The 15880-nt window shown below is 58.3% G+C and overlaps 1 protein-coding gene across 3 annotated transcripts; it reads right to left on the bottom strand.

Moving 5' to 3' along the window:
* Positions 1-11703: 11703 nt before the first annotated feature.
* LOC134561322 (zinc finger protein 316-like) lies at positions 11704-15475 on the bottom strand. 3 transcript variants are annotated; one of them, XM_063418217.1, is made up of 4 exons: positions 15170-15475; positions 14882-15017; positions 14228-14323; positions 11704-14042 (listed from the first exon to the last, which is right to left on the bottom strand). In XM_063418217.1, exons 1-4 carry the CDS (start codon positions 15458-15460, stop codon positions 12523-12525), a joined length of 2043 nt encoding a protein of 680 aa, XP_063274287.1. In that variant the 5' UTR covers positions 15461-15475; the 3' UTR covers positions 11704-12522. The 3 variants fall into 3 exon arrangements, with proteins under 3 accessions (XP_063274287.1, XP_063274296.1, XP_063274305.1); XM_063418226.1 differs by having other exon boundaries at positions 11704-14039; XM_063418235.1 differs by having other exon boundaries at positions 15212-15475.
* Between the last annotated feature and the right edge of the window lie 405 nt (positions 15476-15880).

Here is a 15880-nt window from a genome sequence, read left to right as displayed (position 1 = left end):
GGTCCCCAACTTGGCAGAGTTCCCGAAAGCAGGGCCGCAAGGACAAGGAGGGGTCCCGGGGTCCCAAACCCTTGCAGTTCCTGGTTGCAGAGACAGGAACCCTCACAGACTCCCCAGCAGCCCCGAACAGAGTCCTGGGGCAAACGCCGCATGGGAAAAGGGAAGGGACGGGATCGCAGGGGCCAGGGAGGATCCCTGGGGTCCCGAACCCTCGCAGGAGGAAGGGACGGGACCCCAGGGCCCAGATGCCAGGCTACAATAGATGATACCTTTAGAATCCCATTCGGCTCCCTGGCAAGGCTCCTTCCTCAGGCTGCAGGAGGTGGAGGTTGGATCGATAGATCGAATTGATCAATCAATCGATGCTTCCACCTCCAACCCTGAGGCTTTTTATCCCAAATTGCAAAATGCATATTCATATTTTTTATCTACACACTAACCAATCTAGGTACAATTCTAAAGTTCGTAAAACTACGAAAAACAGTATCAGAACCTACGCACATAACATATCTATTAACGCAAAACACTATCTTGCTAGCCTCAAGTTCTATCTTGTTATTGTAAAAAACCTCTATCCTATCATATATGAAAAACTCTGTCTTCCCTACATAAAGTTTATACGAGTTACAAACAGCAGTCTACCCTATTTTTGTTATGTCTTCACTCTATCGCAAGGCCTGAAGCTGTGTCCTTCTACACTGAACTAGGACTTAGGGCATATAAAGCTTAAAGCTAAGGGTTAGATTTCTACTTTGTGCATTTAAAGCTTTTATATATTCTAATTTTTCTAAAGGCTTTAATTCTATCTCTGTACTTTTCACTCTCTGTGGAGGATCCATGGAAACATGGACTCCGACAATTAACCATTTCTTTCATTAACCATTTCTTTTGCTAATAATTTCTTTTATTAACCATTTGTTTCATTAACCATTTCTTTCATTAACCATTTATTTCATTAACCTTTCCTTTCCTTAGCCATTCCTTTTATTAACCCTTCCTTTCGTTAGCCATTTATTTCATTAACCATTTCTTTCATTAATCATTTCATTAGCCCTTTCTTTGATTAACCCTTCCATTCGCTAGCCATTTCTTTAATTAACCATTTCTTTGATCAACCATTTCTTTCATTAATCATTTCATTAACCCTTTCTTTCCCTAACCCGTCCTTTCGTTAACCCTTTCTGTGCCTCGGCTCAGCTCTCCCGGTGGGTGACGCTGCCCGGGATTCCCCCGCCCCTCCCGGCCCCGCGGCTCCCGAGCCCGCCCCGGCTGTCCCGGGAATGTCACCCCCGGAGCCGAGCTGCTCTTTGTCACCTGCTCCGCTGGCCCACACAGGGCCTGCTCAGGGAATACATTCTCATAAATATATTTATATTAAATATATAAATATATATTAAAATTGTATTTTATATAAATATACACGTGTGTACAAAAATATAAAAAGCTATTAAAACACATTAAAAATGAAAATCTAGAAAATATTACAATATGTAATATATAGAAACGTATAAAAATATAAAAATATGAGTATATAAATATTTTATACACATATATTTGTATCTCTCTCTCTCTCTATCTCTATCTCTATATCTATACTGATATCTCATCTATATCTATTTCTATATTGTCTATCATCTATCGTCTATCATCTATATCTCTATATCTCTATATCTCTATCTCTATGTCTGTATATCTATATCTCTATCTCTATCTATATATCTCTATCTCTATCTATATATCTCTATCTCTATCTCTATCTCTATCTATATCACCTATATATCTATACCTATATCTATACTTGTATCTATATCATCTATATCTATATCTATATCATCTATCTATATCTATATCTGTATCTCTATACCTATACCTATATCTATATCGTCTATATCTATATATCTGTATTTATTTCTTGCCATTCCTGTCCATCCCCTGAGCAGGGCACTGCTGTGCTCTGTGGCTGCTCCAGGGGCTGAGTGAAGGCTCCTGAACCTCGTCCGCCCTTCCCCGGGCGGTTCCATGTGACTCCAGTCAGAGCTGATTCCTTTGCCAGTTTAACACAGGTCCCCTGATGTCTGCAGGGTTTACCTTGTTCTGGAACCTGCTGGTGGCTCTTCAGTTTTGTGGAGTAATTGTGATTAAACCCTTCCATCTGTCATTCCTGTCTGATCAATAAATAATTCACTTTATAAGTTTTGTGCTGTGGAGTCACTGCGATTAAACCATTCCTGTCTGATCAATAATCCATTTCTGTACCCAGACCTGGCTCACGGTGCCGGGGCTGGCCCGGGCGGTTCCTCAGCTCTCGGCCGTTCCTGGTGCGGAGCATCCCCGGCTCACCCCGCAGAGCTCCCGGGGCTGTCCCGGGTCATTCCCGCACGGCTGGGCCTGGAACCGGCCCTGGAACCGGCCCTGGAACCCCAGAGCAGGGCTGGGGTCCGGAATCCCCTCCGGGGTGCCCCTAAAAACAGCGCACAGTAAATGGGAGCTTGTACCAGCCCAGGGATTTGTGTAAAATCCATCGCTGCTGATTTGGAATGGGTGTGAAGGGGTTTGTGAGGGTCCAGAGCAAACTGGGATCTCCCCTCAGCACCTCACACACAGCTGGGGGCGTTCAGAGGCGCTGTTCTTGTGCCACCGGGCAATTCTGACACCGGGGAAAACAGATCAGCACACGGGCTGTGATCCCGAGGGGCTCCGGGTGAGGGGCTGGGGCTGTGAGGGGCTCCAAGGTGTGAGGGGCTCCAAGGTGTGAGGGGTTCAGGGCTGTGAGGGGTTCAGGGCTGTGAGGGGCTCCAAGGTGTGAGGGGCTCCAAGGTGTGAGGGGTTCAGGGGATGTGAGGGGTTTGGGGTGGTGTGAGGGGCTGGGGCTGTGAGAGGTTCAGGGGTGTGAGAGGTTCAGGGGTGTGAGAGGTTCAGGGCTGTGAGCAGCTCCGGGGTGAGGGGTTCAGGGGATGTGAGGGGTTCAGGGGTGTGAGGAGTTTGGGGAGGAGTGAGGGGTTCAGGGGTGTGAGGGGTTCAGGGCTGTGAGAGGTTCAGGGGTGTGAGGGGCTCCGGGGTGAGGGGTTCAGGGGATGTGAGGAGTTTGGGGAGGAGTGAGGGGTTCAGGAGTATGAGGGGCTCAGGTGTGTGGAGTGTTCCACCCTCAGTGCCCTTGGATGTGGGTCCAATATGTAAATTTTTAATGTACAAAAGTTCTCATACAAAATACAAACCTTTTTGATATAAAATATGCACTTTTTATTCCAGGCCTATAGTCTCTAGGGATCACCTTGGGATTTAATTTTGACTCAAAAACTGTGGTTTTACTGTTGTTGAGGTTGTAAATAAAATTAATTCCTTTTCAAATGGGGTTGTTACTTTTCCTCCCCTTTTTCTTTAATTCCGGGGGAATTCCACCCCATTCCCTGGCAATGCTGCTGCGGTGAAGGGCACCCACGGCTCAGAAAGGCGCCGAGCAGAGCAGTGCCACAGTCACCATGTGGGGCAGTGCCACAGTCACCGTGTGGGGCAGGGCAGTGCCACAGTCACCGTGTGGGGCAGTGCCACAGTCACCGTGTGGGGCAGAGCAGTGCCACAGTCACCGTGTGGGACAGTGCCACAGTCACTGTGTGGGGCAGAGCAGTGCCACAGTCACCGTGTGGGGCAGAGCAGTGCCACAGTCACCGTGTGGGACAGTGCCACAGTCACTGTGTGGGGCAGAGCAGTGCCACAGTCACCGTGTGGGGCAGAGCAGTGCCACAGTCACCGTGTGGGACAGTGCCACAGTCACTGTGTGGGGCAGAGCAGTGCCACAGTCACCGTGTGGGGCAGAGCAGTGCCACAGTCACCGTGTGGGACAGTGCCACAGTCACCGTGTGGGGCAGAGCAGTGCCACAGTCACTGTGTGGGACAGAGCAGTGCCACAGTCACCGTGTGGGGCAGTGCCACAGTCACCATGTGGGGCAGTGCCACAGTCACCGTGTGTGACAGTGCCACAGTCACCGTGTGGGGCAGAGCAGTGCCACAATTTCGGTGCTGATCAGAGCAGTGCCACAATTTCGGTGCTGATCAGAGCAGTGCCACAGTTTTTATGCTGATCAGAGCAGTGGGATTTCCATTTTCCCTCCCTTCTCTCTCAGGACACTCGGCTGGAGCCCAGCTGGGGCTCAGACACGTTCAGGGTGAGCACGGGCGTTTCCAAAAACAGCTACACGACCTGAGAGTGGCTAAAGTGGTTTTTTTTGCATTTTATGCAGTCCCTGTTTGGTATTTTCTTTGTTTTGTTAAACCATACCATTCACTCATTGATAACTTTTTAAATTACCCAAATCATCATAAATTTAAAGCCTTCTGGGCAGGACTAGGAAGGTTAGCACATGTAAACATGATCCCAAATATGCATCTATTCTTGCACCAGCTCCAAGTCTGGCTGGATTTTCTAATTCTTAATTGGTTGCAACAAAATTATAAATCTGTAAGATAAAAGTTTTTCTCTTGTTAGTCCTCCTTTTTCAGTAAAAAGGCAAAATAAAATCAGAAAAACCTCAAACTAACAACACATAAAGTGGTTTGTTTTACACAATTCTGTTAACATCTGGTCTCCCACAAAGTTGCTCTCATGAAAACACAAACAAATCACAGAAATCAATAAATAAACTGATAACAAGAGCGATGATGGGGCCAGTTAAAACTCCCATCGGTTTCTGTCCGCAGGCTCCTGTAAAAGGAAAAGTGAAAGTTGGGCCTGTTACGAGAAAAAGAAAGTAAAAAAGAAAAAGGGTCAATCCTCTGGGTGCTGGTCCAGCTCTGCTGCAGAGCCACAGAAATCGCTCAAAGCCCTCGAAAGCCGCGCTCTCCTCCTGCTCTGCGTTTTCCGAGCTGCTCCGCCCGGTGCTGAGTGCCCAGTGCTCGGTGCTGTGTGCCCGGTGCTCTGCCCGGTGCTCGGTGCTGTGTGCCCGGTGCTGTGTGCCCGGTGCTGTGTGCTCTGCCCGGTGCTGTGTGCCCGGTGCTGGGTGCCCGGTGCTGGGTGCCCGGTGCTGAGTGCCCGGTGCCCGGTGCTGGGTGCTCGGTGCCCGGTGCTGTGTGCCCGGTGCTGGGTGCTCGGTGTTGGGTGCCTGGTGCTCGGTGCTGGGTGCCCGGTGCTCTGCCCGGTGCTGTGTGCTCAGTGCTGGGTGCTGGGTGCTCGGTGCTGGGTGCCCGGTGCTCGGTGCTGGGTTCCTGGTGCTCTGCCCGGTGCTGTGTGCCCGGTGCCGTGTGCCCGGTGCTGGGTGCTCGGTGCTCTGCCCGGTGCTGGGTGCTGGTACTGGTGCCTGGTGCCCACTGCTCGGTGCTCTGCCCAGTGCTGTGTGCCCGGTGCTCGGTGCCCGGTGCTGAGTGCCCGGTGCTCTGCCCGGTGCCGTGTGCCCGGTGCTCGGTGCTCTGCCCGGTGCCCGGGAGCGCCCAGGGGAGCAGCGCAGCCAGAGCGGCCCCGCTCCCAGGGCGTCTGTGCCCGGCACGGAACAGAGCGCGGCACCTCGGGGACCTCGGAGGGCTCTTCCAGCCCGGTCCCTCTGAAAACTCTGTGAATTAACCCTGAGAACTCTGAGAACTCTGTGAATTAACCCTGAGAACTCTGTGAATCCTATGAATTCTGTGAACTCTGAATTAACTCTATGGATTCTGTGAATTAACTCTGTGAATTAACTCTGTGAATTAACTCTGTGAATTAACTCTGCAAACTCTGAATTAACTCTGTGAATTCTGTGAACTCTGAATTAACTCTGTGAACTCTGAATTAACTCTGTGGGTTCTGTGAACTCTGAATTAGCTCCGTGCTGCCCCGGCTCCGCTGTGGATCAGCCCCCGGCGCTCGGGCTCCGCTCGATTCCGCAGCTTCACAAAATCCGAGCCAGGGACAGCCCCGGGGTTTGGTCTGAGCTGAAACAAAGCCCCAGAGCTGCAAAGCCCCAGAGCTGCAAAGCCCCAGAGCTGCAAAGCCCCAGAGCTGCAAAGCCCCAGAGCTGCAAAGCCCCAGAGCTGCAAAGCCCCAGAGCTGCAAAGCCCCAGAGCTGCAAAGCCCCAGAGCTGCGGCATTCCCGGAGCGGGATGGGCTGGGAGAGCTCCTCACCGGGGCCAGCAGTGACGGGGGGGGGGTCAGCAGTGACCCAAGGGAGCAGCAGTGACCGGGGGGGTCAGCAATGACCTGGGGGCATCAGAACTGACCGTGAGGGGGTCAGGAGTGACCCAAGGGAGCAGCAGTGACCCTGAGGGCTCAGCAGTGACCCAAGGGAGCAGCAGTGACCCTGAGAGAGCAGCAGTGACCTGAGGGGGTCAGCAGTGACCCGAGGGAGCAGCAGTGACCCGAGGGAGCAGCAGTGACCCTGAGGGAGCAGCAGTGACCCTGAGGGAGCAGCAGTGACCCTGAGGGAGCAGCAGTGACCCTGAGGGGGTCAGCAGTGACCCTGAGGGAGCAGCAGTGACCCTGAGGGCTCAGCAGTGACCCTGAGGGCTCAGCAGTGACCCTGAGAGAGCAGCAGTGACCCTGAGGGAGCAGCAGTGACCTGATGGGGTCAGGAGTGACCTGAGGGAGCAGCAGTGACCCGAGGGAGCAGCAGTGACCCTGAGGGAGCAGCAGTGACCCTCATCAGTGTCCAGGATAACTTTTTCCCCAGGGATTTTAACTCCTTGCTGTCCACCCAGCCCCGTTGCCCTGAAAATGACTCCATTTCAATTCACCCCACTCTCAGCCAGATTTTGTTGTCCCCAGGGCATCATTTTGTTACCAAAATCGGTAAAATCAAACTCCTTCACCCCAGGGCAGCACTGAACAGCAGGAACTCTTCATCCAGCCGGATGCACGGGGAGTTTCTCCTACTGAATTCTGTGTGTGCTGAAGGCAGAAGGAGCTCCACTTTGGATACTGTATTTCACACAGAGACTCACTGATTCCCCAGAATAAACAGAATAAACAAGGATCTGTGGATAACCAGGCACCTTACAAGACTTAGAGGAGTCAGTCCCAGTGCAATTAAATATTAATTTCAGCAGAACTTCTGAGCCTTCCCCTCCTTGCCAGTGTGACATGGAGAAGTTTTGCCATCTCCCAACACCAAAACCTGCCAGTCCTCTTCTACCTGGGCAGCTCTGCAAAATCAATTTGCCAATAATTCCCTGGGTAATTCCCCTCTTTTACCAGCTCTGGAGGTTTCCTTCTGCCTTCCTTGGAGTTATTTTGCAAACAAATCACATTTTTCAATGACTGATCTATTAATTTCTGTCGTATTTGTGCTCACTATTTTCCCTTGCAAAGGATCACCTTGTTCTCTATTTCCCAACGTGTTTCCTGATGTTTTAGTTCTGTTATTCATTAACTGCACAGTTACCTGCCCACGTGAGGTTACCAATCACCTGCTGGATGTGCCGAGGCTCTCAGCGAGGGGCTGAGGCCTGTGCTCATCACCAGGGGCTGTCCCAGGACGTTCCAGGCTCTGTTCCTCACTCCAGGTGTCCGTGCTGGGCTCCCTTTCTCAGCAGCCCCTGAGCTGCTCCGTCAGCTCCCGGATTCCCGGGAATCACGGGGGCTCCAACACGCAGGGCTGCACGAGGGCAGCGCAGCCACTTCTGCTGCCCTGTGTAGGATTCCTCCCAATTCCTCCCAATCCCTCCCAATCCCTCCCAATCCCTCCCAATTCCTCCCAATCCCTCCCAATCCCTCCCAATCCCTCCCTTGTGCTTCACAGGGGCCTGGGGAAACCTGGCCAGGCTCAAAGAGGGCTCACCCAAACCTCAGCCCTGTCCTGCTGCGGTGGGGCCCACGGGTGTCACAGCATCCTGTGGTGCTTCCCACCCTGCCGTGCCCAGGGGGCACAGAGCAGCTTTTGTGCTCCCCAGGTGGGCACAGAGCAGCTTTTGTGCCCCCCAGCTGTGCCCAGGGGGCACAGAGCAGCTTTTGTGCTCCCCAGCCGTGCCCAGGGGGCACAGAGCAGCTTTTGTGCTTCCTGCATTCAAATCCTGCAGTTCCCACCCCTCTCAAGCATCCAGCTCCTCCTTTACTTGCATTGTCCAGGTGCTTGGAAAGTTCTGGATTCTCCCACCCCAAGGAAAACCATTTCCAGCCCTCTGGGTCCAGAGGTGCAGCAGAGCCAGGCACCCTCAGGACCCTCACACCTGTGTGTGCCCTGCCAGTGCTGCCAGGGCTGTGCCAGGACTGCAGGAATTCCTGGTGCTGTTTTATGAATTATCCTAAACCTGGCACTGCTCTCTGCTCCCCACTCTGCTTTGGAACCGCTGTGCTGCCCTCTGAGCCACCCTCCCTCCATAACCCGTGTTCCTGCTCAAGCTTTTCCAAAGCTTTCCTTGCCTGCCCCTCCACGGAACATCGTGTTTGCCTTCCCAGGCTGGCTTCAGGTTTGGGGGAACCCTCACCAGTTTGGCCAGCTGTGACCAGCTGTGACACAGCCACACCAGCGGGGCCAAAGCATTCCCTGCATCCCCTGCATTCCTTCCACCTCATTTGATCCCCGAAACATAAAAATCTTTGCCTCAGAAGCTTTTGATTCAGGTATTGGATTTTGTATTTCCCCACCCCAGAAAGATCTTTGACCTTCCAGTTTTCCAAACCGCCCGGGGCCGGGCACAGAGGCAGACACAAACCCGGTGTGTCCCCCGCTGTTTTCCTGATTTACCTGGCCATGGTTGTACCAAAGGCCCGTTCCCTCCCCTGCCACACCCACTGCAGCTTCCCGGGTCGGTTTTGTTCTGCAGGATTCAACCCCGAGTCCGCTCCTCCTGCCTCGGTTCAGATTTACCTTTTCCTTCCCCAGCAGTTACACCCAGGGCTCTGCTGAGGATGAGCCCCTCGGGCCCACCAGGGATTCTCCATCCCAGGAGCCCGAAGGTTTGGAGAGCCAGGTCTGGGGTTCCTGGGGTGTGCCCTGGCCTGGGGACACCCCCTTTTCCAACGTCCCCTTTCTTTGCAAATCCAGCCAGGAATTATTGCAAAGCTGCACCCGTGGTCTCCCAGTGAGGGGCTCCTCCCCCAGCCTCCCCCAAAGCTTCCATAGGCATCCTAGGGGGAATTCTATCCTAGCGGGAATTCCCCCCAGAATCCCCCCTTTCACTGCATGAACCACGTCCCATTTAAACCGAGTGACATTCTGAACCTATTCCCGTGTAGGAGCATTCCAAACCTGGATTCCCATGCAGGAGCATTCCAGACCTGGATTCCCATGCAGGAGCATTCCAGACCTGGATTCCCATGCAGGAGCATTCCAAACCTGGATTCCCACATAGGAGCATTCCAAACTGTGTCATTCCAAACCTGTTCCCATGCAGGAGCATTCCAAACCTGGATTCCCATGCAGGAGCATTCCAAACCTGTTCCCATGCAGGAGCATTCCAAACCTGGATTCCCATGCAGGAGCATTCCAGACTGTGCCATTCCAAACCTGGATTCCCATGCAGGAGCATTCCAGACTGTGCCATTCCAAACCTGGATTCCCATGTAAGAGCATTCCAAACCTGGATTCCCATGCAGGAGCATTCCAAACCTGTTCCCACATAGGAGCATTCCAGACCTGGATTCCCATGCAGGAGCATTCCAAACCTGTTCCCATGCAGGAGCATTCCAAACCTGTATTCCCACATAGGAGCATTCCAAACTGTGCCATTCCAAACCTGGATTCCCATGTGGAGCCCCCAGAAGGGTCCCTATCCCTCAGGGATCTTTAAACCCCCCCGGGAAGGTTTTGCTGCGCCCTCACCCTTTAAAGGGAAGGACGCCTTGGTCTTCCCGGGGCCCTGCTCCCATTTCCTGCAGTCCAGGGATTGCAGCTTCTCCCCAAAAATCCCTCGAGGTCCCATGATCCCTCGGATCTGCTGGAATTCAGGAGCAGGTCCCATCCAGGTGCCAAAACTGTTACCAGAAATCGGTAAAAATAAAACTCCTTACACCAAGGGAGCGGAGTTCCTGCTGTTTAACGCTGCCCTGTGTAAGGAGTTTGTTTTCCCTGATTTTTGGTGACACAGCTGGTATTTCCTTAGAGCTGGATTTCCCTTGGGAAAGCTGCTGTGGGGGCAGAGGCACAGCGTGACCCCTGAGGATGTGACAAACGGGAGGAAACGTCCTTCCCATCCCCTGGAAATGTCCTTCCCGTCCCCTGGAAATGTCCTTCCCATCCCCTGGAAATGTCCTTCCCGTCCCCTGGGAAATGTCCTTCCCATCCCCTGGGAATGTCCTTCCCATCCCCTGGGAATGTCCTTCCCATCCCCTGGGAATGTCCTTCCCATCCCCTGGAAATGTCCTTCCCATGCCCTGGAAATGTCCTTCCCGTCCCCTGGAAATGTCCTTCCCCTCCCCTGGAAATGTCCTTCCCCTCCCCTGGGAAATGTCCTTCCCGTCCCCTGGGAAATGTCCTTCCCATCCCCTGGAAATGTCCTTCCCATCCCCTGGGAATGTCCTTCAAATCCCCTGGAAATGTCCTTCCCATCCCCTGGAAATGTCCTTCCCGTCCCCTGGGAATGTCCTTCCCGTCCCCCGGAGCAGCCCGAGGGTCCCCGGGTGCCAGGGGCCCTGCAGATTCCAGGATGAGCCACATCCAGGCTCTCCCTCCCTCGGAGCGCGGTTCCAGGAATGGAATTCCCGTGGTTTTGGCACTAAGGAGATTCAGTCCCACAAATTGGAGTCCTTGAAGACACCTCGGCATCCCAGCCCCCCGCGCTCCCAGCCCTGGGCTAATTTCAGGAATTTAATTGGGAAAATGTCTCCCGGCCTCGTGATTTTATCTGAAAGGGAGAAAAAGGGAAAAGGAGAAGCGGGGACTTTTCCTGGTTATTTGGGTCCCGAGCACAAAGGACGGTCCCAGCGCCTCCCCCGCCGTGTCCCGTCCTCCCGACCCCGATCGCGGCGCCTCCTCCACGTGCGCTCCCGGCACGTTGAACTGGGACAGCCCAAAAAAGCCACCAGGCCGCGGTGCTGTCACAGCCGGGGGTGGCAGGGAGGTGACAGGGTGGCACCGCCACGGGGGCCGGGCTGGGGATGCTGGCAGCAGCCTCAGGTGGCAGCAGGAGGGCATTAGGTAGGAGTTTGGGAATATTTGGGGAATACTCCTCCTGGAAAGAGCTGTCCAGCTCCTGGGGGTTTGAAAGCCGTGTGGATGGGGACACTGCCGGTGGTGGCCTCGGGGGACAGGTGACCCGCGGGCATCCGGGGCTTTTCCCGTCTCCGCCACTCCGGATTCCGCGGTGTCCCAGTTTCCCAGCGGGTCCCGCCTCCCCCCCGGCTCCGTGGGCAGATGGAGCGTGCGGGGAGTCTGTCCCCATTCCCATGGAACGTCACCATCTGTCCCCTGCTCGGCGACATCCGGCGGGGGGACATTCCCAGTGCTCCCAGTGCGGAGCAGCCTCCAGCCCGCTGGGAAGGGAGGGAAATTCCCGTTCGGGGGGGCTGTGGGGCCGGGCCGTGGGAACTGGGCCAAACTGGGAGCAGCTGTGGGGTTCACCAGTATGAACTGGGCCAAACTGGGAGCAGCTGTGGGGTTCACCAGTATGAACTGGGCCAAACTGGGAGCAGCTGTGGCGTTCACCAGTATGAACTGGGCCAAACTGGGAGCGGCTGTGGGGTTCCCCAGCATGAACTGGGCCAAACTGGGAGCGGCTGTGGGGCTGCAGGTGCCCCCCAGGTGTGTGGATTCCACCCCCCTCTCCGCAGCCTCATTTGCGTTTTTTACTCATTTCCACATTAACTCGGATTTTTGGCGTTTGTTTATTTGGGGGAGGGGACACTGTGGGGACACGTGATGGCTCCTGCTGTCACAAGAGCCCTGTCACGGTTCTGCCATGACAAACAGCCCAGAAGAGTCTCCTTCCTCTCTCCCTCCCTCCCTTCCTCTTCCTCCCTCCCTGCCCTTCCTCCTAACTAAAGAGAACAAATAGAATAGAAATAAATAGAATTAAATGGAATAGGAAGAACAGAACGGAGTAGAACTGGAGTAAGCAGAAGAGAACAACTAGAATAACTTAAATAGAATAAAATAAACCAGAAAGAATATATAAAAAAAAATTAAGTTATATACAAAAATTTAAAATAAATAGACTCGAAGAAACTTCTGGTTTTAAATACGAACACGGGGCAGGGCAGTGGTGGGACTGGCAGGGACTGAAAAAAGGCCCTGGAGGGACATTCCAGGATCCAAAGGCACTTCAGTGTCTGAAGAGAACACGGAGAAACATCCCAGAGGGATTTTCCAAGGTCCGAAGATACTTCAAGGTCACAGGGCCACGGAGCAGCATCCCTGGGGGATTTCCTCAGGTGTGAAGGAAACGCGGAGAAACGTCCCAGAGGGATTTTCCAGAGTCCCGGGGGACATGAGGAAACATCCCAGAGCCTTGAGGATCCAAAGGGAACACAGAGACACATCCCAGGGGGACTTCCCAAGGTCTAGAGGGACACGGAGAAGTCCCTGGGCTCCAGAAGCCTCCAGGGGCTCGTGGCTTGGGGGTGCCCCGGGGTGGCGGCGGCACCGGCGAGGTCACATCCAGCGGAGCACCGGGGCGGCCCCGCGGCTACTGCTGCTCACCCGCCGGGAGGAGCCTGTCCTCGAGGGGCTCCCCGGCCCCGAGCAGGTCCCTGGGCCCGAGGGGGTCCCTGTCCCCAGGCATGTCCCCATCCCTGCGGGGGTGCCTGCCCTTGAGCAGGGCCCTGTCCCTGAGTGAGTCCCCATCCTCACAGGGGTCCCTGTCCCTGTCCTTATCCCTGTCCCTATCCCTGAGCAAATCCCTGTCCCCACACGGTTCCCTATTCTTGTCCCTGAGCGAGTCCCTGTCCCCACAGGGGTCCCTGTCCCTATCCCTGAGCGAGTCCCCATCCCCAGAGGGGTCCCTGTTCTTGTCCTGATCCCTATCCTTACCCCTATCCCTGAGCAAGTCCCCTTCCCCACGGGGGTCCCCATCCCTGTCCCCAGGCGGGTCCCTGTCCCCAGGCGGGTCCCTGTCCCCAGGTGGGTCCCTGTCCCCAGGTGGGTCCCTGTCCCTGTCCCCGCGGGGGTCCCTGTCCCCAGGCGGGTCCCTGTCCCCAGGCAGGTCCCTGTCCCTGTCCCCGCGGGAGTCCCTGTCCCCGCTGGGGTCGCTGTCCCCAGGCAGGTCCCTGTCCCTGTCCCCGCGGGAGTCCCTGTCCCCAGGCGGGTCCCTGTCCCCAGGCAGGTCCCTGTCCCTGTCCCCACGGGGGTCGCTGTCTCCAGGCGGGTCCCTGTCCCTGTCCCCGCGGGGGTCCCTGTCCCCAGGCAGGTCCCTGTCCCTGTCCCCGCGGGGGTCGCTGTCCCCAGGCGGGTCCCTGTCCCCAGGCGGGTCCCTGTCCCTGTCCCCGCGGGGGTCGCTGTCCCCAGGCGGGTCCCTGTCCCTGTCCCCGCGGGGGCCCTGGCCGCGGGGCCGGCAGTGCCTGCGGTGCGCGCTGAGGTTGGCGCGGGAGGCGAAGGCGCGGCCGCAGCGGGCGCAGGGGAAGGGGCGCTGCCGGGAGTGCGCCTGGCGGTGCAGCCAGAGGTGCCCGCGGTGCGGGAACACGCGGCCGCACTCGGGGCACGGGTGGGCGCGCTCGGCGGCGCGGTGCCCCCGCAGGTGCAGCTCCAGGCTCTCCTTCCAGCTGAAGTTGCGCCCGCAGCGCCCGCACTCGAACGGGCGCTCCTCGTCCGGCCCCGCCGCGCCCGGGCGGCGCCGGTGGCCCGGGGCCGGCGCCCGGTGCGTGTCGCGGTGCCGCAGCAGGTCCCCGCGCAGGCAGAAGGTGCCGCCGCACTCGGCGCAGCCGTGCCGGGCCCGGGCCCCTCCCCGCAGCTTCTTGTGCGCCAGGAGGCTGCGGCGGTGCCGGAAGGATTTGCCGCAGGTGCCGCACAGGTACGGCCGGCCCGGGGGCGCCCGCGGCTCGGGCTCGGTCCCGCGGCTCAGCCCGCGGAGGAGCGGCCCCGACGGCGCCGGAACCCGCCTGGGACAGGCCCCCGGCTCGGTGCCACGGCAGCCGGAGCGGGGGACACGGGGCCCCGATTCCCAGTGTCCCTCGGTGTCATCCCTGCTGTCAGAATCGCTCGAGGCACCTGCTGGGAACAGAGTGTCACATCCTGGACCCGCCGCCGGCCCTGCGACCACCCCGGTGACACCGCGGGGGGACGCCCAACACAGTCCAGGGAGTGTCACACAAGGGGTCCGGCTAGGGCCAGTCCCCCGTCCCACAGCCACCCCCCAGCCCCACGGGGTGTCCCCAGGGGTGTTCCCAGTCACTCACTGCTGTCGGTGCTGTCCGGAGCTCCGCTGTGCCCCCCAGCGCAGGGACCCCCCCTGCGTGACTCCTCCTGCATGTGGCTGAACCTGGAGCCGGGGTCTGTGTGGGAGAGAGGACCCTCAGTGCCCCCGCAATGCCTGGGGAGCGTCACGGTCACCCGGGAACGTGCCCAGGGCGGGGGCTGTGCCGGGGGCAGCGGGGCCGTGGTACCTGCGCCACGTCCTCACACCCGGGACACACCCGGGACACACCCGGGACACACCCGGGACACATCCGCTCGTACAGATGGGCCGAGCTCTGCGGGGCAGTGGGGCTGCAGACCCCCGGCTCAGCCTCCACACCCCCAGCTCGGCCTCGGACCCCCCAGCCATGTACCCAGACCCCTGCCTGAGCCTCCGAACCCCCGACGGAGCCCCCAGACCCCCGGCCAACCCCAAACCCCGGCTCAGCCTCGGGACGGCAGTTCAGCCTCTGAACGCCCAGCTGAGCCTTCAGCTGTGTCCCCCGCCCCGCGGCACCCCCGCCCCGCGGCACCCCCGCCCCGCGGCACCCCCGCCCCGCGGCACCCCCGCCCCGCGGCACCCCCGCCCCGCGGCACCCCCGCCCCGCGGCACCCCCGCCCCGCGGCACCCCCGCCCCGCGGCCCTGTCCCCTCACCCAGGCTGGCCACCAGGCCGTAGTTGTCGCACATGACCTCCCGGTGCAGCGCCCGCTGCCAGGGCGCTAGCGCCGCCCACTCGGCGGGGGAGAAGTGCACGGCCACCTCCTCGAATGTCACCTCGGGGGGCCCCCCCTGGCAGGGACAGCGGGGGGCTCAGGGGGCGGCGGCACCGCCCCTCGCTGGGCACCCCCGAGGGGTCCCCCCGGGCTCTGGGTGCCCGACCCCCCGCTAATCCCCGCCCGACCCCCACCCCCGCGCAGGGACCCCCGGGACCCCCGGGACACCGGGCGCGGCAGCCCCGAGCCCCGGGCACGGCCCGGGCTCACCCGCAGCATGGCCGGGCGGGGCCCGATGGCGGCGGCGGAAGGGGCTGGGCTGGGGGCCGGCACCGGCAGCGGGGAGCAGCACCGGAACCGGGGCTGGGGGCGCCGGGGGTCCCCGGGCGAGGGGGGGCTCTGCCGGGCGGCTGCAGCGGGGGGTGCCCGGCTCCGACTCCGTGCCCGGTGCGCCCGGGATCCGGCCCCGTTCCGGCCCCGCTCCGGCCCCGCTCCCCCCCCCCCGGCAGCGTCACCCATCCCCAAACGGGGCTCCTCGGGGACACGGCCGCCCCAGACTGGCCCCCAAATTCCGAGGAACCGGCGCGGTGCCTCCGGGGATCCGGAGCCCCGCACCGGAGCGTCCCGCACCGGAGCGTCCCGCACCGGGGAATCCCAGCCCCGAGGGTCCCGCACCGCGTGTCCCACCCGGGACAGGGACACCCGGAGCCCCGGTCCTGTCCCTGTGCCCAGACCGCCCGGAGGCCGCCCGGGGTGGCACCGGCTGTCCCCAGAGCAGGGGGACACAGCCACACGCCGGCAGTGGCAAAGGTGCGTGTGGCACTGGGCTGTGGGAATACAGCCCGGGAACTGGACTGGAAGCACACCCAGCCCCAAAGTTACTGGAAACAGTTTCTCAGGGCTTCATTCTTAAGCCATGGGCAGTTAAACTCGGTAACT

Source organism: Prinia subflava, chromosome 1, assembly GCF_021018805.1.
Source record: "Prinia subflava isolate CZ2003 ecotype Zambia chromosome 1, Cam_Psub_1.2, whole genome shotgun sequence".
Classification (NCBI taxonomy): Eukaryota; Metazoa; Chordata; class Aves; order Passeriformes; family Cisticolidae; genus Prinia; species Prinia subflava.
This window is presented reverse-complemented; position numbering and strand designations above follow the sequence as displayed.

Excerpts from the sequence above, each read along its gene's own strand:
- LOC134561322 (XM_063418217.1), bottom strand. The coding sequence starts at position 15,460 with ATGGGTGACGCTGCCGGGGGGGGGGGAGCGGGGCCGGAGCGGGGCCGG. Across the intron at positions 15,018-15,169 it reads GCTCGGGGCTGCCGCGCCCG|GGGGGGCCCCCCGAGGTGAC; the intron begins GTGTCCCGGGGG and ends TGTCCCTGCCAG. Across the intron at positions 14,043-14,227 it reads TCCGGACAGCACCGACAGCA|CAGGTGCCTCGAGCGATTCT; the intron begins GTGAGTGACTGG and ends CTCTGTTCCCAG.